Source organism: Haemaphysalis longicornis, unplaced genomic scaffold, assembly GCF_048455015.1.
Source record: "Haemaphysalis longicornis isolate Haplotype H1 unplaced genomic scaffold, Haemaphysalis longicornis Haplotype H1 scaffold_29, whole genome shotgun sequence".
NCBI lineage: Eukaryota > Metazoa > Arthropoda > Arachnida > Ixodida > Ixodidae > Haemaphysalis > Haemaphysalis longicornis.
In genome coordinates, this window is record NW_027526331.1 from 961,050 (window position 1) to 979,915 (window position 18,866).

General features: G+C 47.8%; 1 protein-coding gene across 1 annotated transcript in view; it reads left to right on the forward strand.

The window, feature by feature from the left end:
* Nucleotides 1–7,011, forward strand: part of LOC144173109 (tripeptidyl-peptidase 2-like) — a 69,130-nt gene extending 62,119 nt beyond the window's left edge. The window contains exons 26-29 of the mRNA XM_077701616.1: nucleotides 2,156–2,283; nucleotides 2,688–2,961; nucleotides 3,807–3,926; nucleotides 6,831–7,011. Coding sequence (XP_077557742.1) covers nucleotides 2,156–2,283; nucleotides 2,688–2,961; nucleotides 3,807–3,926; nucleotides 6,831–6,920 — 612 coding nt within the window. The 3' untranslated portion in view covers nucleotides 6,921–7,011. The remainder of the gene's footprint in view (nucleotides 1–2,155; nucleotides 2,284–2,687; nucleotides 2,962–3,806; nucleotides 3,927–6,830) is intronic.
* Nucleotides 7,012–18,866: the final 11,855 nt, after the last annotated feature.

Consider the following 18,866-nt stretch of genomic DNA (forward strand, 5'->3'; position numbering starts at 1 on the left):
AATGTGAGTGCGATTAATAACATCTCTGTTGGCACCACCGTTGAGAATCGGGTTGAATCTGGGCAGACGATGTACGCCACTGTTTTTTTTTTTTTTTTCCCTTTTTCTCTTTTTTCTTTTCTTCGGCGGGCGGGCACAGTGGCACAAGCCGTGCCATGTCCGTGGCCGTTTTCAGTGTTGCCAAGCGAAAAAATTGACAGCTAAACTTTTCAACGAATACAGTCTACGCCCATTACAACGGACCCTCTGAATCCGGAAAAAAACATCCGCTGTAGCCGAAGTATGCAGTATCCGACGAGGGGGGGGGGGGAGGAGTATGAGCCCTAAAGTGGGTACTTTGACCGATATTGCATATGCATAGTACATACACTTTGTTCTTTCTACACGCCTGCAGCACCTCTGCACAGTGTTCCCGCGAGGGCAAAGAATCGTGTAAACACCGTTTCCAAAGCTTAGCCCCGGCACTTCGAAAAGGCCTTGCGCATGCGGTCAAGCTGAGCAAATAAAGCAAATAAGCTGAGCAAATAAAGCAAGAATATAACTAGGCGCAATTATTAACCAGCTATAAAACATCAGTCGTGGCCATCTGAATTAGCTAGGCTCTTTTAAATCCCCTCACGACGAGGCAGGTTTTCCCGAAACCGTTCGTCAAACGAATCGGATCGCTGCCTGACATTCCCCCAAGGCAGCTTCCACATTTTTAACGATTTTAGTCTGGTCATTGAAACAGCTGTAATGAAATAATCTGATGACGGTCAGCTGTAAAATCGAAAGTTAGACCAGACTGCGCACGGTTTCCGGCAGATTGCACACAATGGATGGGGAACAACCCCCCTACTTGAGGCATTTCTTACTATTTTTCACCGAACGGAACGGGAACGATGCATACGTGGGAATAATAAAAGCCGAATTTCACTCAACCAGAGTTTTTTATTACATAGAAAAACTGACGAGGGCAGACTCTCCTCCGAGTGCACCACTTCGAGTATTCGATAGCCCTGTTTTCAATCTCACCGGAGTCGCATTTATCGGCAGCGGCCTTGTTCTTGAAGCTTAGACAGGCCTGAACTTCTGGCGATGTCAGCCTGTTTTTCACCCATGTTCAACAGCGTTAATTACGCTTAATTTATCCGACAGTGAAATCAGCTACCCTGCCGCTCATGCCGCTGGTCGCACAAAAAAAAAAAAAAAAGCCACTGGCACTGGCTTGGCTTGGCTGCGCCAACGGCCCAGCTGCCAGCAACGTTGCCAGGCATAATAGTTTTGTTGCCAAAATAAACAAAGAAAAAGCACATCGGGTGCCGGCCCCGCGGAAGTCCGCTATAAACGTTCAGTCGAAACAAAGCAGGCCCTGAACCCAACTCCTGCTCAGGGCCTGCTCAAGCCTTTCTTGTGCAGTGTGGCTGTGTTAGGCCTCATTCACACAGCCGTCACCTTCTCCGCCACGACATGTCAGTCCAAAAAACCGCGACGGAGACGTAACGGAGTAGCGTTCGTACTGGAACTCTCCATCAGAGTACAGGGTCAGTTGCCTAGTGATCAGTTTAGCTTAGAATTGAGCTAGCTTAATCTGAAAAGTAGATAAAATGTCGTGATGTATACAAATACAAGGGGACTATACAGTAGAACCCCATTACAAGGGACACTTGGCTATAAGAGACACTTGAATGGAGACAGTTTGGTTGGTTTTCCCATGTTCACCATGTTAGCAACATTGTGTACAAGAGACCTTGGGTACAAGCGACATGTTTCTTGGTTCCCTTGAGTGTCTCTTGTAACGAGGTTTTACTCTAATTGCTGTAACGCAAAAATTAATAATGGCTTAGATTTTCGCAGAAAATTTAAGTTTTCTGATTGGCTGGTTTACCGCGGACCGCGGTCCCGTCGCGTTGATGGAACGGAAACATAGAGCTCAGCTTCCCGTCGTCGTCACACTGTCTTCGCCTGAGAAACTGTCGCCCATAATGGAAGACGGCGACGTGACGGTGACATGAAGGGGTGCAAAACGGCTGTGTGAATGACGCCTTATTGTGGCTGCCATCACTTTCTCAGAGAGCCTTTTTGTTGAACCCGTGCATGTCGTCAGCTTTGACGATAAGTGTTTGGTGACATCAGTGCATTGCTGTTGACCGATGTCCCTTCTTGATGGCTGCAGGAGCGCACCAAGTACCTGTGGGACATGGTGGGCCTGGCGGACGAGGCGCTGGCGGCCATGGACACCCTGGAGCTGCTGGCCTCGCTGGGCGCACGCACCGACAAGAAGGACACCCAGAACAACAAGCAGTGCGTGTTGGCCATGTTACTCTGCTTTCCGCTGCCACTGTCTTGGAGAGGTTGTGCACGGGGATTGGGGGGGGGGGGGGGGGGGGGGGGGGGGAGCAGTGCGCTTGCAAGTTTTTCCAGCTTTGAGAGCTTCACACAGCAAAGCTACACCTGCCCTGTGAGGTGCAACGTAGTGGAGGGCTCCAGATTAATTTTGACCACTTGGGTATTTATCGATTGCCCATTAAAAGGAATACACAGAATTCTTTCCTCGATGAACCACTTTCCATTCCACATCAATGCAATTCTTGTTCAGGTATTATCACAATGTTCGGTTTCTTCTTCGGGGGAGGAGGGGAGGGGGTGCTGAAACTCTCAGCAGAATGGGTGAAACATGATCTCACCACTACTGCCCCGTATTTCAGGCAGGAGAAGCAGAAGGGACAGGTGGTGGAGGCCCTGATGCGCAAGGGGGCCGCCCTGTGCGAGATCTTCCTGTCCAAGCAGGCTGGCCAGGGATCGGGGGATGACCGGCCACAGAGCCCCTCGGCACCCGCCACGGAGGCGGCCACTGAGGCAGCGCCCCCCGCGGTGGCCACCACCACGACAGCGGCAGCCGACGAAGAGGGCCCCTCGGTGGCTGACCTGAACCGTGTCTACTCGGAGCTCCTCAAGTGGGCTGACCCCAACGACCCCAAGGTCAGCCTGCTGTCTGCTATTGGGAAGAAGCGTTGAAGCTTGTCCACCCACCCAAGCTGTAGTAGACACTCTGAGTTGTTCAAAACTTTAAAAGCACGCCAGCGTTCTCCCCATGGGGAGCGGCAACGGAAATCCCACCCACTGCTTTCAGTAAACCACCCACTGCCCCAGCTGATCGTTCAGAATGTGCGCCTGAGGAACTAGAAGCGGTTACTGTTCGGGAGCAATGCCAGTGGTAGTGGGCCGCATCTCCCGCCGCCTGGTTATGGAAAAAAAGTCTGAAACAAGTGGCTTCGAAGTCTCAACGATTGCCAGCTGCGTGCTTATCGATTTCTTGTGTTGTTTAAGAGCTTCCACTTTCCACCACGCTGTGGCAACACAGTGGTGTGCCCACTGTTTGACCAGAGTTGTTTTGTTTTTTACCATGACAATTTGAAATTCCTAAACTTCTTGCCTTTCACATTCTCCAAATTTCCACCTTCCACGAATTTTCGGGGTGAACCCCGGTGCACACCTAGTCCTGCTTCCCCTGATCGCTTTGACGGTATTCTTGGATTCAGAGCTCAGCGCACAAAAAGCAAGGACGAGAGGGAGGGTGAGACGCAGTGCCTGTGTGCCTCACTCTCTTTCTTGCTCTTGTTTTCCGTGTTTTCAAGAATATGGAAAACCAACTTGCCCAAACTTCACACGCTGGCGCTTTCACTGACTTTGGCTGTGCTCCCGTCTCGCTAGCCGCACTCAGTCTGTGCGAATGACATTTAGCCAGCCCAGTGGGCAGTGGGCTTTCTGTCTTGTGTGGTGCCCCGTAGCATGTATAATGGAGGCACGCCTTCCCTCCCTCCCAGGTGGCCCCCTTTGTCGAGAAGCACGCCCTGGCCCTGAAGCAGCACGGGAGGGCGGCACGGCTGCTGTTGCGGCTGCTCGACGAGAAGCCCAGCAAGGAGGTCGAGCGGAGGCTCCTACAGGTATTCCCCCTCTCTCTCTCTCTCTCTCTCTGTTTTTTTTTTTTTTTTTTTTTTTAACAGCAGAGCTGTTTAGGCTTTTAGTTCTGCCAAGAAGAGTTGCCAGAAAACTCAGCCCAGCCGAGCGCACGTGAGCGTGTGCCTCGTGAGGAACACTCGGCATCGGCCAGCTCGGCCTTTGAGAACACTCTGCCCGGCATTCGGGGCGTGATCTCTTGCGTGCTCTTCTACTCGCCAGTTCACGGGAGGAGTGCCGGAAGTGGAGAGCACAGTTGGTGCTCTGCGGGTTCTAGCGCGGTCCTTTCTTTGCGAGAGATGTCAGAGGCTGCGACAAAACGATCCGGGCCTGCCAGTCATGGAGAAGTTTCAGCGGCGAGTTTGGAAATCCATGTGAAGTGCAACAGCCAGGTCTCCGACGAAGGGAGAGGGGCCACCAGCTCTGCTGTTTCTCCAGCCTCGCACCACTAGGGCAAGCTGTGCACCCCTTCCCCCCCCCACCCTTTTTTTTTTCCAATGGAGCTTTATGCATATCAGTGCAGGCCAGGGCTACGGTGGCTGGGGTGTAAAAGCGTGTTTGGCTGCGGAGCTTCACTGGTGTTACACTTTAGTTGCACTTGGGAAGGATGCGAATAAAGACTGCACTGACTGCAGTCAACATTGGGGTAAAAATGGAGCCACATTGCTAGAGAAATTGTGTTGCATGCATGAAATGTTCGTGAGAGCGAAGCCTTGCTATCGCTTTGTCCCTTTTCCCCCGCTTGGGCTACCTGTTTTGTTACCTTGATCGTATTGTCACGTAGCCAAAGACGACGCAGCTGTCGTGAAGGAAAAACAATTCTATTGGAGCGAACTTGTGCTTCCCTAGCAACTCGAAGAATACACAGGCGGCGAAGCAGCAGTCAACAAAGTGACGTGCGCAGATGAGTGTCAGCGAATCAAATACCGCGGCGTCTGCTCTGCAGGCCGCGCAAGTGTTTCTCAAACCGTCGAATTACATCCAGAACACTGTAGGTCAAAGAAAATTATTCTATGCTGGTGGCGTTAGTTCAAACCACTTTTCCTATCAAAGGCGATAACACATGCGGCATAATAAAATAGAGTGGAACACAGGCTTCACTTGCCCCACGGATCACAAAAATAACACAGCCCTGCGCAGCCAGACTGCAAAAACAAAACATAAATAAACAAACCCAATGCATGTTTCGCGGCAATGTTCAATTTTTTCATTCCTAGGGTGGTGCATGGCATGTTTGTGTTTTTGTGTTCGCTTTTACCTCCGCTCTCCCCAACTCCATCAACGTGTTTCTATTTCCTTCTTTCTTTTATGTTTTTCTTTCGCTTGGTGTTGTGAAAACCGTGTAACGTGTATCCTTAATTAAAGAGCACTGGTGCTCTCAGTATTGTACTCATATTTTGCCTCACATGTCATTGATTTCCTTTGCTCTGAACAGTGTCGACGTGTATGAGCCAATCCAGAATTTTTAGTAATTTGGAACGGTCTCTTGCCTGTGCATAATTTGTGTTGAATCATTCTTCCATGTTTTCTTTCATTTCTTGAGCCGTAGGCCATTTTTTATGCCATTTGGTGCACCATTTGTGTTCTACGGGTGCTGGGTTTTCGTTCTTTTGATTCAAACTAATGCTTTGGCTTAAATTTAAAGGGGACACTGCTCGTACTGTGGGTTCCTTCACTTGTTAAGTAAACTCTGCGAAACTTGTCACTGTTGCTGTTTTTTTCCCGCCGATGTCAAATATGGCATTAATTTTTGAGCCAATTAATTAGTTACCAAGATAATTCGAGATAATTAACCATTTTTGGAGGAACAATTGACAAGACAGTGTTGGTCATAAGACTGTAATCTTTGTACTACTTTTCAATACTATGAACCCTGGTGAATGCAATAAGAAAGTTGTTTTTTGATGCACCGCTTGGAACTAATTTTACAGCTCATTGAACTTTGGTGGCACCTGTGGCAAGGAACCGTTTTGAATGCCCATTTCAAACACCAACGTTTGATGAGCTGTAAAATTAGTTCCAAGTGGTGCATCAAAAAAGCGATTCTCTTATTGCATTCACGAGGGTTCATAGTATTGGAAAATATAGAGATTACAGCTTTACGACCAACACTGTTTTGTCGATTGTTCTCCCAAAGACGGTTAATTATCTCTAATTATCTTAGAAACTAATTGACTTTCTCAAAAGATAATGCTATATTTGAAGTCAGTGGGAAAAAACAGCAAGGCTGACAAGTTTTACAGGGTTTACTTCACAATTGAAGGAAGCTGTTTTAAGAGCAGTGTCCCCCCTTAAGGAGCCATGAAGGAGCCATGGCTCCATGAAAGGAGCCATGAAGACAAAATACAAGTTGGGTTTATTAGAAAGACTGCTTAGTCCCGATAACAATGATGCCAATATCATCACAATCTTCGAACAAATAACAGAGATATGAAAGAAAATGTGTGAAGCAGTTGCGACCCCGTAGCCAATTTCCTGCAAGTTTTCTATGACATCACGGAACCTTGTTTGTGCGATTGGCAGCCGCCTAACTGACCTGTCGCGACGGCATGACTGGACGTCTGTAATGGGGCCTCTAGTTCCATTTGACCGCATCACTTGAATGCTAACGTGCAGTTAACGCACTGAAAATTATGCTTTATTGTTGGCCCGTGTGACGTCATTCTTGCTCATAACACGTCACTGTGGCGCAAAATTTGAAAGTTGTTAAATAATTCTAGCTTTTTTTTTCATTAAAAAAACATCTTTTGTGGCTGTAATGGAGCTGAGTGAGATACTGAATTCCGTTCTTTCAAATTAAACAAAGTTGTATTTTCTCTTCATGGCTCCTTTAAACAATTTTACTGAACCTGCTGTGACAGGAAAGGGGACGTTTCTCCCTTGCCTCGCAGGTGTACGAGTTACTAGGATGGGAGCACTGTAGTCGACACCTGGAGCGGAGCCTGCTGGTGCGCTACCCGCCCTCGTACAGGCTCTTCTGAAGAACACCCTAACGCTATACTACTACTACTCAGGCTATTGCTAATTAAAGACTGCTGGAGGAGGAGGCGAGTGGACGATCATCACAACGCATCTCCTTGTGCTCACTGTCTCGTTCTTCTTCTTCTTGCACTGTGGCACTGCCTTGTAGTGTGCCTGAACAACCTTGAGGATTTGCTCCAAGGCCAGCGCAACAGCTGTGCTTTCTGTTCCTTGTGGATGATGGGGTTATGACAAATTCCCTATGACAAATTCGTCCCCCCCCCCTTTTTTTTAGGTGTGAAGCCTCTTAGGGGCTGGGGCTGTTGGCGTCTCCTGTAATTTTTGTCGTCGTCGTAATCGTCATTCCTGTCACGTAATCATGGTACTAAAACAGTGGGAAACTCGTTCGCGCCTCGCGCTTTAACGTAACGCGTATTAAAAAACACCGGAACACTTGGTTACGCCTCGCACTCTCTTAGAGAGCTTTGTGCTTCAAAAACAAGACACTTTTACAGCTAACCTGTGTACCTCTACCCCACAACGGTTTCATTTCCGTTGGCAAAAATGCCAAGGCGCAAGAATACACTTATACACTGCATGCTTCACCCCTCATCAGATTTCACATTAGCGGAGATGGCCCAAGATTTGTTTTTAAAAGGAGTATTGAACGAAAATTTTATGTTCCACTTTTATTGCTTTTATCGATGCTTGACGGTCTGGCGAACCCGAAACAGCACTTTAAATACTTCAGCGCGCGATAATTAATTACATTGAACGGCCTAAAAATCGTTTGTTTTCAAATTCCCGCGCTTTCATCCCGAAAGGCGCATACGAGACAATCCCGGCATGACCTCACCGCTTTGTGTGGATGTCAAAACACTGCGGAGGCCGGTGGGGGCGATGTTTCGACCGCGCCGCCGCCGGAGCTGAATGGCTGAGCTGCCTGAAGGTGTTAGGCCTACCATTGCGGCGGAAATTCAGTAACAGCTTTCAATAAAAGTCCTGATGGCGACTTCTGTTGCAATTCCGAGCTATATTATCACTTCCTTTTTCGTGTGTGGAACTTTATTTTTGCCAACAGTGCCTCTCTGGGCAGCGGTTATGCCTGTAGCTCTGGCTACGTGCACCCGTTTGTGAATGCGCCGGCGCCCACTCGCCGCTCGCGGGGCCGTGCACGTGAAGTGACGTCGCGAGTTTTTGACAAGCGCTGGCGCGTCACAGCTTTTGGCTATCACAGGATGATGTCGCGCTGATGTCCATTTGCTGAGTGCCGCTCTGCGTGCTGTTCCGTCGGTGCAATAAATGAGATGCAATTGAGGTGTGTTCTTTGCGTCGCAGGCCGCTCATATTTCAGCCAGGGTATTCTGTTGAGTAAAGGAAGCGAACCGGGCAATAATATGAACACCGAAAATTGGTGTCAATACTCCTTTAAGAGTGATTGTTCTGCCATGCTACATCTTTCAAGGTCATTCATCATGTCACATTTGACCTTCAGGCACTCACACACAAGCTGCACCTTTCTTATTGCTTTAGTTGCTCGGAGCCTAGCAGGTGCGGTATGAGTTACAAGGGGGGGGTTGAATGGCTGCTTTGCCAACGCTTGGTCTCTCCATCAATGGCACACCAGCTTGGTCTGTGTGAGTCTACCAGTGCAAGCGAAAGGATGGATCCAACCGTCCAATAGGTATAGGAAGACAGCAGGCTGAGAAACTCAAGCAAAGGTAAACGTTCACCAAACGTGTGCATAGTTTTTGCTTTCACTTGCGCTAACAAGGCTTAAAAGTGCTAAATCTGAGCTTTCTTCTTTTTTCAATGTTTTTAACTTTGGTATGCATGTCTAGGCAACACTAACAGAGCATGGGGGAAGGGGAAATATGAGAGATGCTTCAGCGGTGTTTAGATGCTCTGCTCGCAAAGCAAAAGTGTACCAGTGCTGTCACATCTCTCATTGTGGCAGCACCTATCTCCCCGGGTCCACAAATTGCCTGCTTGTCAAGAATTGCAGCAGCTGCGAAAGAAAAAAAAAACTCGTTACTGCGTTTCAGCCTCTATGCTTTTGGGCTGCTCTGCTGCCGCGCAGTTGGGGGCTGTAGATGCCACTTTTCCCACCCTGTAATACCACCAGATGTTATCGTATTGAAGCATGTGTGGAGGCTTGGTTTCTGGGTTGGAGCTTAGTTGCCGTAAAAGTCGCAATATAGGTCGAGATTTTTTTGCCAAAAAGTTTGCTGAAAAGTCTCCCCTTGACGTATATGCCGGTCATTGGCTTAATATTTGCAACCAGGCAGCCCATCCAGCCCATCCAAATCGCAAAGGCACCACCAACATCGAAATCAGACGCGTTATCATTTTAGGGGCGTGGCACTTTAGGGGCTGGGGCTGTTGGCGTCTCTTGTCGTCGTAATCATTGTCATAATTGTTTCATGCACTCGCGGTACTAAAACGCCCGGAATATTGTTTGCACCTCACTCTAGAATGCGTAAAAGCACCAGGACACTCATTTACGCTTCGCGCTAGAGGGCTTCATGCTTCAAAAGACAAGAGACTCTTACAGCAAAGCTGTATACCTGTACCCCCCAACAGTTTCATCTCCGTTGGCAAAAACACCAAGGCGCCAAGAATACACTTATACACTGCATGCTTCGCCCTTTCCCAGGTTTCACGTCCGTTGAGATGTCCTGGCATATTTTTGTTTGGAGTGTATGCGTGCTATTTTTTTCTTGCTCAAGATAAGTTGAGGCACCTGGTGCCCGGAAGACCTTGTTTTGAGGACGCCGCGTTGTGCACCTGGGTCTGAAGGATAAGGTGGCGACATTTGTCTGCGAGAATCATGAGACGTCTCTGTGAATAGATGGCTGGCGACATCCCCAATATGCTTGCTGGCCACTTGCAAGATCGGGACGGTCTGCGCATGGGCGTGCCATGCTTGGCACTCGCTTACTGATGACATGGTCTTGTGAGTGCTTAAAAAAATTCCCCGCATTTACCCGAGGGGAAGAATGTGAAAGTGCGAATGCAGGAGTTGAATTTGCGCGGTTCGGTAATGTTTGCGAAAGAGAGATCACACACACACACACACACACACAACTACAAAGAAAGAAAGATGCATTTATTCACAGACACCTATTTGTGTTGTCGTTGTACTTGATTGCTAGAGCGGATCTCAGCTTTGAAATTTCGTGTCAGTACTCCTTTAAGCGGGTGAATTGGCCCTTCTCACGCCCGATTCCTGGCCAATCCCCCACGTGGGTATGTGCCATGTCAGCGGCCAGGCAGCGCGCGCCCATCTCCCCCCGTTGCCAAGGAAGACGAGGAGATTCCTGGCCAATCCCCCACGTGGGTATTTGCCATGTCAGCGGCCAGGCAGCGCGCGCCCATCTCCCCCCGTTGCCAAGGAAGACGAGGAGATTCCTGGCCAATCCCCCACGTGGGTATGTGCCATGTCAGCGGCCAGGCAGCGCGCGCCCATCTCCCCCCGTTGCCAAGGAAGACGAGGAGCGCGCGCACCCGCAGCTGTTGCTATGCGGACGGCGGCGGACGCTTCAGGCTCGCTTAAGAAGTGCATTCGCACTTAAAAGTGCTCCATAAGCAGTTTCCCGGGCTGCACTGCGGACGACTTGCTGTGTGGGAGACAGCCAGACTGAACATAAGTTTAACAGGACAAAGTTAGGCGCGTCGGATCCAAAAGCGCATCGTCCTGTGTATTTCCTTCTTTGTCAACATTTTTTTTGTGCGCCTATTTTCAATATGAGCCACCAGACAGAAGTAGTCATCCGGAACATTTCAAACAGTTCTAACGAGTAATCTGAGACAAAACAAGTGCTTAGGTCTTTTTCTCCCGTTTCACATCCACAAGGCAAGGGGGTGGCTATATTCCAACTTGTATGGTACATACACATACGGACTGAAGTAAAGTGCCATAGCAAGCGCGGCCAGACATTTGTTTTTTTTTGTTTGTTTGTTTGTTTGTTTGTCTTTTAAGGCTGCACCAATCTGTTTGAGGATATACCTTATAAGGGACGCATAGGGAATTATGAGTGCATGAAATTTGATGTGCCAGTGTGTATTTTTTCGCGATTTTGTCTCTGAAGTTTTTTTTTTTTTTTTTCTCTCTAGTTGAGCAAAGTTCCTTGAGTACCAGGGGCCCTTTTCGCTAATTTTAAATTAGAGAGCCCGCGAGAGCTTGCGGGTGCTGTTTCTGAACTCCGAAGCTTTTCTCTAGATTTTCTTATTTAATCAATTCGGGGACTTAAATAAAACAGGAGCTAGCTTAAGCGTGACGAAAAAAGTAGAGGAGGAGCGCACCCAACAGGGTATTACAGTGCGCTCATGAGAGGAAGGCGTCTGCGGCTACTCGCTAACACATGGTACCAGTGTAGTGCACCGTCGTCTGTTCGCTGGTAAGAGCTCTGTGTGCGCGGTGACCGCTGTGAAACGCGCCCACACGTCACTCATGCGAAATTTCTCCTGCGATCTCTAGCCCATTAACTACGCAATCGCGCAACTCTAAGTTTGATTTTAAATTGGCTGCACTACTAACATGTGTTCACGTCAGCGGCGCTACAGAGCAACTAATCTCAATAGAAAAAAAAACGCCTTGTGACTACATGCATGCATGTCCCTCTCAAATTGGTTGCCTCAATATATTGCAAAATCAAAGCTACGAAACAGCTCCGCTCAAATTTTGTGATTAGTGATGATTTGTGATTATCGGTGATTTCTTTTTATTAAGTGATACACCTAGAGTCTCTGTGAGCCAGATATGCTTTACTTCGGATGGGCCCAAGAGTTTTATTGAATTAAAAAGTGTTGACATCTATGAGCTTCCCACAAATGCCTTAAATGAGAAGAGACAAAGTTCTGGAAGATTTGCGCACCGAAGCTTCCCTTAGGCTATGGGGCGCGCCGTTGCAGGGCTTCTGGTGGTGTGCCTGAGAATCTTTTACGTGCGCCGATGTAACACAAGGGAGCTTTTATTTTTCGACTTCATAAAAACAACTCGATGTGCCATCCCGGCTTGTGAAAGTGGCTGTCTGCAGCGAAGCTACAAAGCTATTACACCTGCTGATGGCGGTGATTCATCAATTGCTTAACAGCATCGCGATCGTGCGTCTCGTCGCTTCCAGTTTCTAGCAGAGCTCTAATGGCCCTAACGCGTGCATCTCACTTTAGTTATTCTCGTAGAGATAATATACTGATTATTCTAGTTCACTCTACTTCAATAGATACCGTGTATGACGACGAAGACGATGATGATGATCGATAGTGATATCCCCTTTGTAGCGGGGTTGATGACGTGCCATCTTACCCCAAAAAATGAAAAAGAAACTAGTATACCTATGTTTCACACTTTTCATTTAATACGAGCTCTGCTCATAGGGCAGGCAAAAAAACTTATTAGGCACAAAATACTTATTTTTTCTGTTACAGGTGGTAGCTGTACTAGTCAATATTCCCCTCTCTGTTTTTCGTCCACCAGCCTTCTAATCTCCTTTTCGTCGCCTCGACAGCCTTGAAGAACTGCTTCTGTGCTACCCTTAAATCCTAAGGCTTCATGTAAGCCAAATATTTCCCTCTAGATTTGGATGGATACCCTCGCATTCTAACACTATGTGCCGCATAGTTTCGGTTTCTTTTCCGCAGCCCACACATACCCCATCATTTTGTGAATACTTCCCCACAAAGCTCTTAGTTCGCAAGCAACCTGCTCTAGCCTCAAAAAGCAAATTTGGAATTATCGTAGTAATTTTCCTTTCTGATGTCTAATTTGTCAGCCCTGTACATCTCTAACGAAGTTTTAGCTTTCATTTTTTTCCTCCATTCATTCGTTTCTGTCTGCCTTTCCTCTTTTTTTTGTTTATCTTGGATGTCTTGGATCATACGTCATACTTGACGTCATGCTAGAGCAGCGCCCCCTACACTACGCCGACACAATTGCGCAGCCGCGGTTACCGCGGTCACCGCACCTACCACGCATGTTCCGCCATGGTCTCCACTGCTACAGCCGTGGTTCTAGTACACTGTAGCCGTGGTATCGACCCCGCCGACGCCCATGACGTCATAACCACCGAAGCGCAGGCCACGTGCACAGGCGGCGGAATAGAGCCGCACGATTCCCGGTCCCGCCCGGCCGCAGCCGTCATGATTGTCCACGGGTCATGTGTAAGGGGCGCTGCTCTAGTATTAGCGACCAGGAACCCACCAACCCCGGTTTAAATTTTAGCGCAGAAAAAACGGGAATAATGGTTTTCAATGACACTACCACTGACGCAGTGTCTATCCAGCATGGAGAATTACCCACAGTGAAGGAATATAAATATTTGGGAGTGTGGGTAAACGAAGGGGATAACTACTTAAGAACTCACTAGGAGCAACTTAAGGGTAAGGGAAAGCGAAACGCAGCTATAATGAAGCATAGAGCTCTGTGGGGGTATAACAGATATGAAGTAGTAAGAGGAATGTGGAAAGGAGTAATGGTTCCGGGTCTCACGTTTGCGAATGCTGTACTCTGCTTAAAATCAGACGTTCTATCAGGCCTTGAAGTGAACCAGAGAACAGTAGGCCGTTTGGCCTTAGCCGCGCATGGAAAAACAACTAACGAAGCAGTGCAGGGAGATATGGGCTGGGCGTCGTTTGAAGTTCGAGAAGCGCAGAGTGAAATATGTTTTGAGAGGAGGTTGAGAGCAATGGATCAACGAAGGTGGGCAGTTAAGGTTTTTGGGTACCTATACTTGAAAAGCGTAGACACGCAGTGGTTAAGGGAGACTAGAAGGCTAACGACGAAATACGCAAAGAACAGTGGAGGATCAAAAACAGCCAAGGTAACCAAAAAAGGGGCAAGGTAGATTGAAACGAATAAATGGAGGGAAAAAATGGATTCTAAAATGTCGTTAGAGATGTACAGGGCTGAGAAACTGAACATCAGAAAAAAAATTTCTACGATAATTCCCAGGGCAGTGCTTTGCTTTTTGAGGCTAGAGCAGGTTGCTTGCGAACTAAGAGCTTTGTGGGGAAGTATTCCCAAAATGATGGGGTATGCGTGGTCTACGGAAAAGAAACAGAAACTATGCGGCACATAGTGTTAGAATGCCAGGGTATCTATCCAAATCTACGCGAGGGAAATATTCGGCTTCAAGAGGCCCTAGGATTTAAAGGTAGCACAGAGGAAGTAAACTTCAAGGCTCTCGACGCGACGAAAAGAAGATTAGAATGCTGGTGGACAAAACGCAGAGAGGGGAATATTTCCTAGGACAGTTACCACCTGTAACGGAAAAAAAATTATTTTTTGCCTAATGAGCTTTTTGTGCCTGCCCTAAGCAGCGCTAGTATTAAACCAAGAGTATAAAACATAGGCATATTGGTCCTTTTTGGTAAAATGACACGTCATCGCCCCGCTACAAAGGGAAAACCAATAGCAATCATCGATCATCATCATCATCGTCGTCATACACGGTATCTATTAAAGTAAGATGCACACGCGAAGTGAAATGCGGGGAACGAAGCATTGTTTGCCTCGTTGTATTCCACAGTTAAAAGCAGTCTTACCAAGGATGAGGGTGACACACTGGAACCAGTGTACGACCCTTTACTTCAACCCGGTCGACCCTTTGCCTTGCTGCCGTGAAATAGGGAAAAAAATAGGTACACAACATCGTTTTATTGAAGCTATAAGCACTTGTTTCGTCTCAGATTACGCGTTAGAGCTGTTTGAAAAGTCCGAAATTCTGAAATGCTAAAATAATATTTCGAAGGCCCCTCACGTTCAAGGCCCCGCGTCCTTTTATGTTTGCATCCGGGTTACGTCGCTACTGCTAAAGCGAAGCAGGGCGCACTGGAGCAGCGCGAAGCAGGGCGCACAAACCAAGCGCACTGGAAATGGAACGAAAGTTTCGTGTCGCCGCTTTTAAGAGAAAAAAAAAGCGCCCCCAACGCCTTTTAACACCAAAGTGTTTTATTCCGGGATTCACGAAGATTTCGCTGGCGTCATATCCGTCGCGGAAGTGACGCCAGTACAACGAAGCAAGCGGCCTGTAAAGGGTGCACACAGCGTCTTCTTGCGGGGAAGCAACATTTAGTACTAAAGAGTACGTTATATGCTTAGGGTTGTTCGTTTTCGGGTTTTATATTTTAATACGAAAGTGTTTGATGTCGGGATAAACCAAGATTTCACTGACGTCATATCCGTCACGGAAATGACGCCAGTACACCTCTGCTGAAGCGACCCTCCAGGAGAACGTCGCTCGCGAAGCACACCCACAAGACAGCCGCCGACCCGCAAATCATGCTCGGCTGCAGATTTCGCTGCACATTTCACTTTCACTTTCGTGTTTTGCCGATTCCTATGACAGAGGAATCAACCACAGTTTTTTTTAAGTACTTGTGTGCCAAAAGTAGAAATGCACATGCGGAAACGTTTTTATGTGTAGTCCTGTTTATTTTCTCTTTTTAACGTGTGCATGCTGCTTTCAGCAGCCGAGTTTGGGTGCCTCCACAAATACATTGGACAATTTTAGTTGTTATAAAAACATCCTTCTTATGACTACAAATGCCGCGTGATGACTAAAAGCATGGTACCGATGCAGAAGCGCCATACATAGCTTCCATCGGCTTCCATTATTATTCGGCACAATCGCGTTCATGGTGTAAAACAAGGTAGTGACTTTGGTGTAAGACTTCATAATCAATCTCGGAGAACGATTAAGCTTCACCTTTAAGACAAGGAACGCAATAGCCGAACAGCAGATTCGGGAGAGTGAGTACGTGCGCCCACCTCCCTTACATCGAGCGGCCGGGGTAGACGCCATCTCTTCCAATGCCCTCGTTTGCTCTCCCGGCAACCTGGCCACCGCGTTGGGTACGCATTCTCCACAAACTATGACGTCAGGGGACCCCGCAGCGGATGAAAACTTTCCGCTCCTCTGAACGATTAATCCGGACATTTGAATCTCCCCACCGACGCCGGCTGCTACACGAGCTCCACCTGTAGGAGATCTTGTTTTGCTTATTAGGCAAACCCACCTTTAGCATGTGTCAAGTACCCGGCAGCACTTAGTAATACGCGCATACCTGACACATAGCGGTAAGAACATGGGAACTGTACGATTACATCTTGTGTGGTCCGGTATCTTACCGGATCAAAAATAATGCAAAAGTGTGGTACATTGATTTACCAGCAAAACCAATGGTGATGTGACATTTTAAAATGTTGTTTTAAAATGCTCAGTAAATTGAACGCTGCAACCAGACAAGAAGTTTCCAAGATTACATGCGGCGTCTACGAGACTAAACGCTACATAGATCGTCAAGGTAGATCTTGTCAGTCGCACGAGTAACGACGACTATGTTTTTTTTTTTGCGTTTTATGGCCGGAAACTCCCAAGGTTTTTAAAAGCTATTTCTATTTACAGGCGATCTTTTGTCGCTGTTTTGTTTTTTTTTCTTCTCGGGCATCGCACTCAGAATTTTGAGGAGCCAAGTAGTTTTTAACTAAAGCAGCGTTTACGCATTACGACTACACCTCACTTTTTAAGTGCGAATGCACTTTATAAGCGACCCTGAATTCCGGCGACCGCCGTCCGTCCACATAGCAACAGCTGCGGGTGCGCGCGTTCCTCGTCTTCCTTGGCAACGGGGGGAGATGGGCGCGCGCTGCCTGGCCGCTGACATGGCACATACCCACGTGGGGGATTGGCCAGGAATCGGGCGTGAGAAGGGCTAATGCACCCGCTTAAAGGAGTACTGACACGAAATTTCAAAGCTGAGATCCGCTCTAGCAATCAAGTACAACGACAACACAAATAGGTGTCTGTGCATGGCACATACCCACGTGGGGGATTGGCCAGGAATCGGGCGTGAGAAGGGCTAATGCACCCGCTTAAAGGAGTACTGACACGAAATTTCAAAGCTGAGATCCGCTCTAGCAATCAAGTACAACGACAACACAAATAGGTGTCTGTGAATAAATGCATCTTTCTTTCTTTGTAGTTGTGTGTGTGTGTGTGATCTCTCTTTCGCGAACATTACCGAACCGCGCAAATTCAACTCATGCATTCGCACTTTCACATTCTTCCCCTCGGGGAAATGCGGGGAAATTTTGGAAAGACATTTCTCTCACGCGCACTATTCGCCGACCATTACACGTGATCTGTCCATCTCACACGTGCATAGCAACGCTAGTGAACGTCTCTGTTATGTATCCAGTTAGATTGGTCGTATGCATACTATTGAGTTGAGTCATGTTGAGGCAGTGTTGCAAGTGATGCATAACACATATAGGTGACATCCAGCTTCTTTAGTTCTGTTAGTACAGGCGGCCTATTCATGCAACTGACATGGCCCCCCGCGTCCACTTGACGTTGACACGTCGGCTCTTTGGCAATACACGACTCCCTAACAGGAAAGCAAGCTTTACCGGCGGCACAGAAACCACTTCGGTATTGGAACCAGCGAGTATTAGAGACGCTGGATGATATAACAACAGTAATTGTGTATTACAAGGGGTACTTTGCCCACCTTCGTGAATGTGCGCATGAAAGCAAGGGTGGCGTTTAGATTGGTACAATCAAACGGAGTGTCAAACACTTTCTTCACTCGCGGTAGACCATATCCAATATTGTTAATCGCACGATGGGCCAACATCGTTTGCAGCTTCGAATTCAGTGGCAAGCAATTGCTTGTGTTTCTACTCATAGTACCAAGAATAGGCCTTTCCTAAGGCCAGCCTCTTCTTTTGGCAACACAGTTTCGGCAGGGGCCGCTCCAAAAAACAGCACGAGACAAGCGCGCTTCCGGGCCGGAATTCTCAGCTGTGCACGTTTCAAAGCGCCCGCTTCGAGCGAACCCTCTGATTGGACGACACGAATGCGACGCAAAACACGCGAAGTGTAGCGCGGGTTTGTGTGTACACAATTATGAATTACGTCACGACTAGAAACGGATGCAAAACGGGTGTTTTTTGAAAGGGACACAACTAACGGTTCCGCCTGGCGGATTAAAACGCTTATTCTACGGCATTTTCAGTTGCGCCCAAGAACTCCTCCCTCGCTTTGAAGTGAAGCTTCCGTGCGAACGGAAGCTCCCGAGGCTCCATGTGTCTTTCAAGCGCGAGGCTACGAAACGAAAATCCCGGTGTGTACGCTATTAGTTCGCGGCGACCACCAAAGTAGCACGACGTTCAAAACATGGCTTAAACTTCAGGCTTATACTTTTCACCACTTGGATATGCTTCTTGAGTAGATTAGTCAGGCGGCATTTGCAAGATCAAAACAAGACTTAGACTTCAAGCTTGTACGTATTATCGCTTGATTATGCAGTTTGAGTAGATTAGTTATCAATAGGACCATTTTAGATGCAGAGCATCTTTTGCTCGGGGATATGTCACTCCTGCGTGCCCCATCCACAGCGCCTCTCCTCCTCTCTCACTTTCCCTCGCCAGCGATAAGCAGGTACGCGCTGCACGCGCCCTCTCCCTTTCTCCGCTCCCTCGCCAGCTATAAAGCAGCTGCGCGCTGCACGCGCCCTCTCTCCCCCTCCCTCCCTCGCCAGCGAATAAAGCAGGTGCGCGCTGAGCGCGCCCGTTCAGTCTTCTCGGAGAGATCACCTGCACCGGTTCCGCTACGTCGTTGTATGATGAGTTCGACCGGAACCAACAGTCCCGTCAGCGTAGATGTGAAGCATCATGGTGGTGCACATTACGTTCCCATTCGTGCTCCGATAAATGAAACAACACAATAGAACCACACGGAACCCCCATTATGCTTCGCATCTCCTCAGTGTTCCCCACGAGAAGATGGTGTAATTTTTTTAAACAGCGGTAGGGTTGAAATATAACATTTGCTCATATTTCTCACCTTAATTATCGATCACCTCTCTGTCGTGTGCTAAAAAGCTTCAATGGACATTGATTGATTGATTGATTGATTGATTGATTGATTGATTGATTGATTGATTGATTGATTGATTGATTG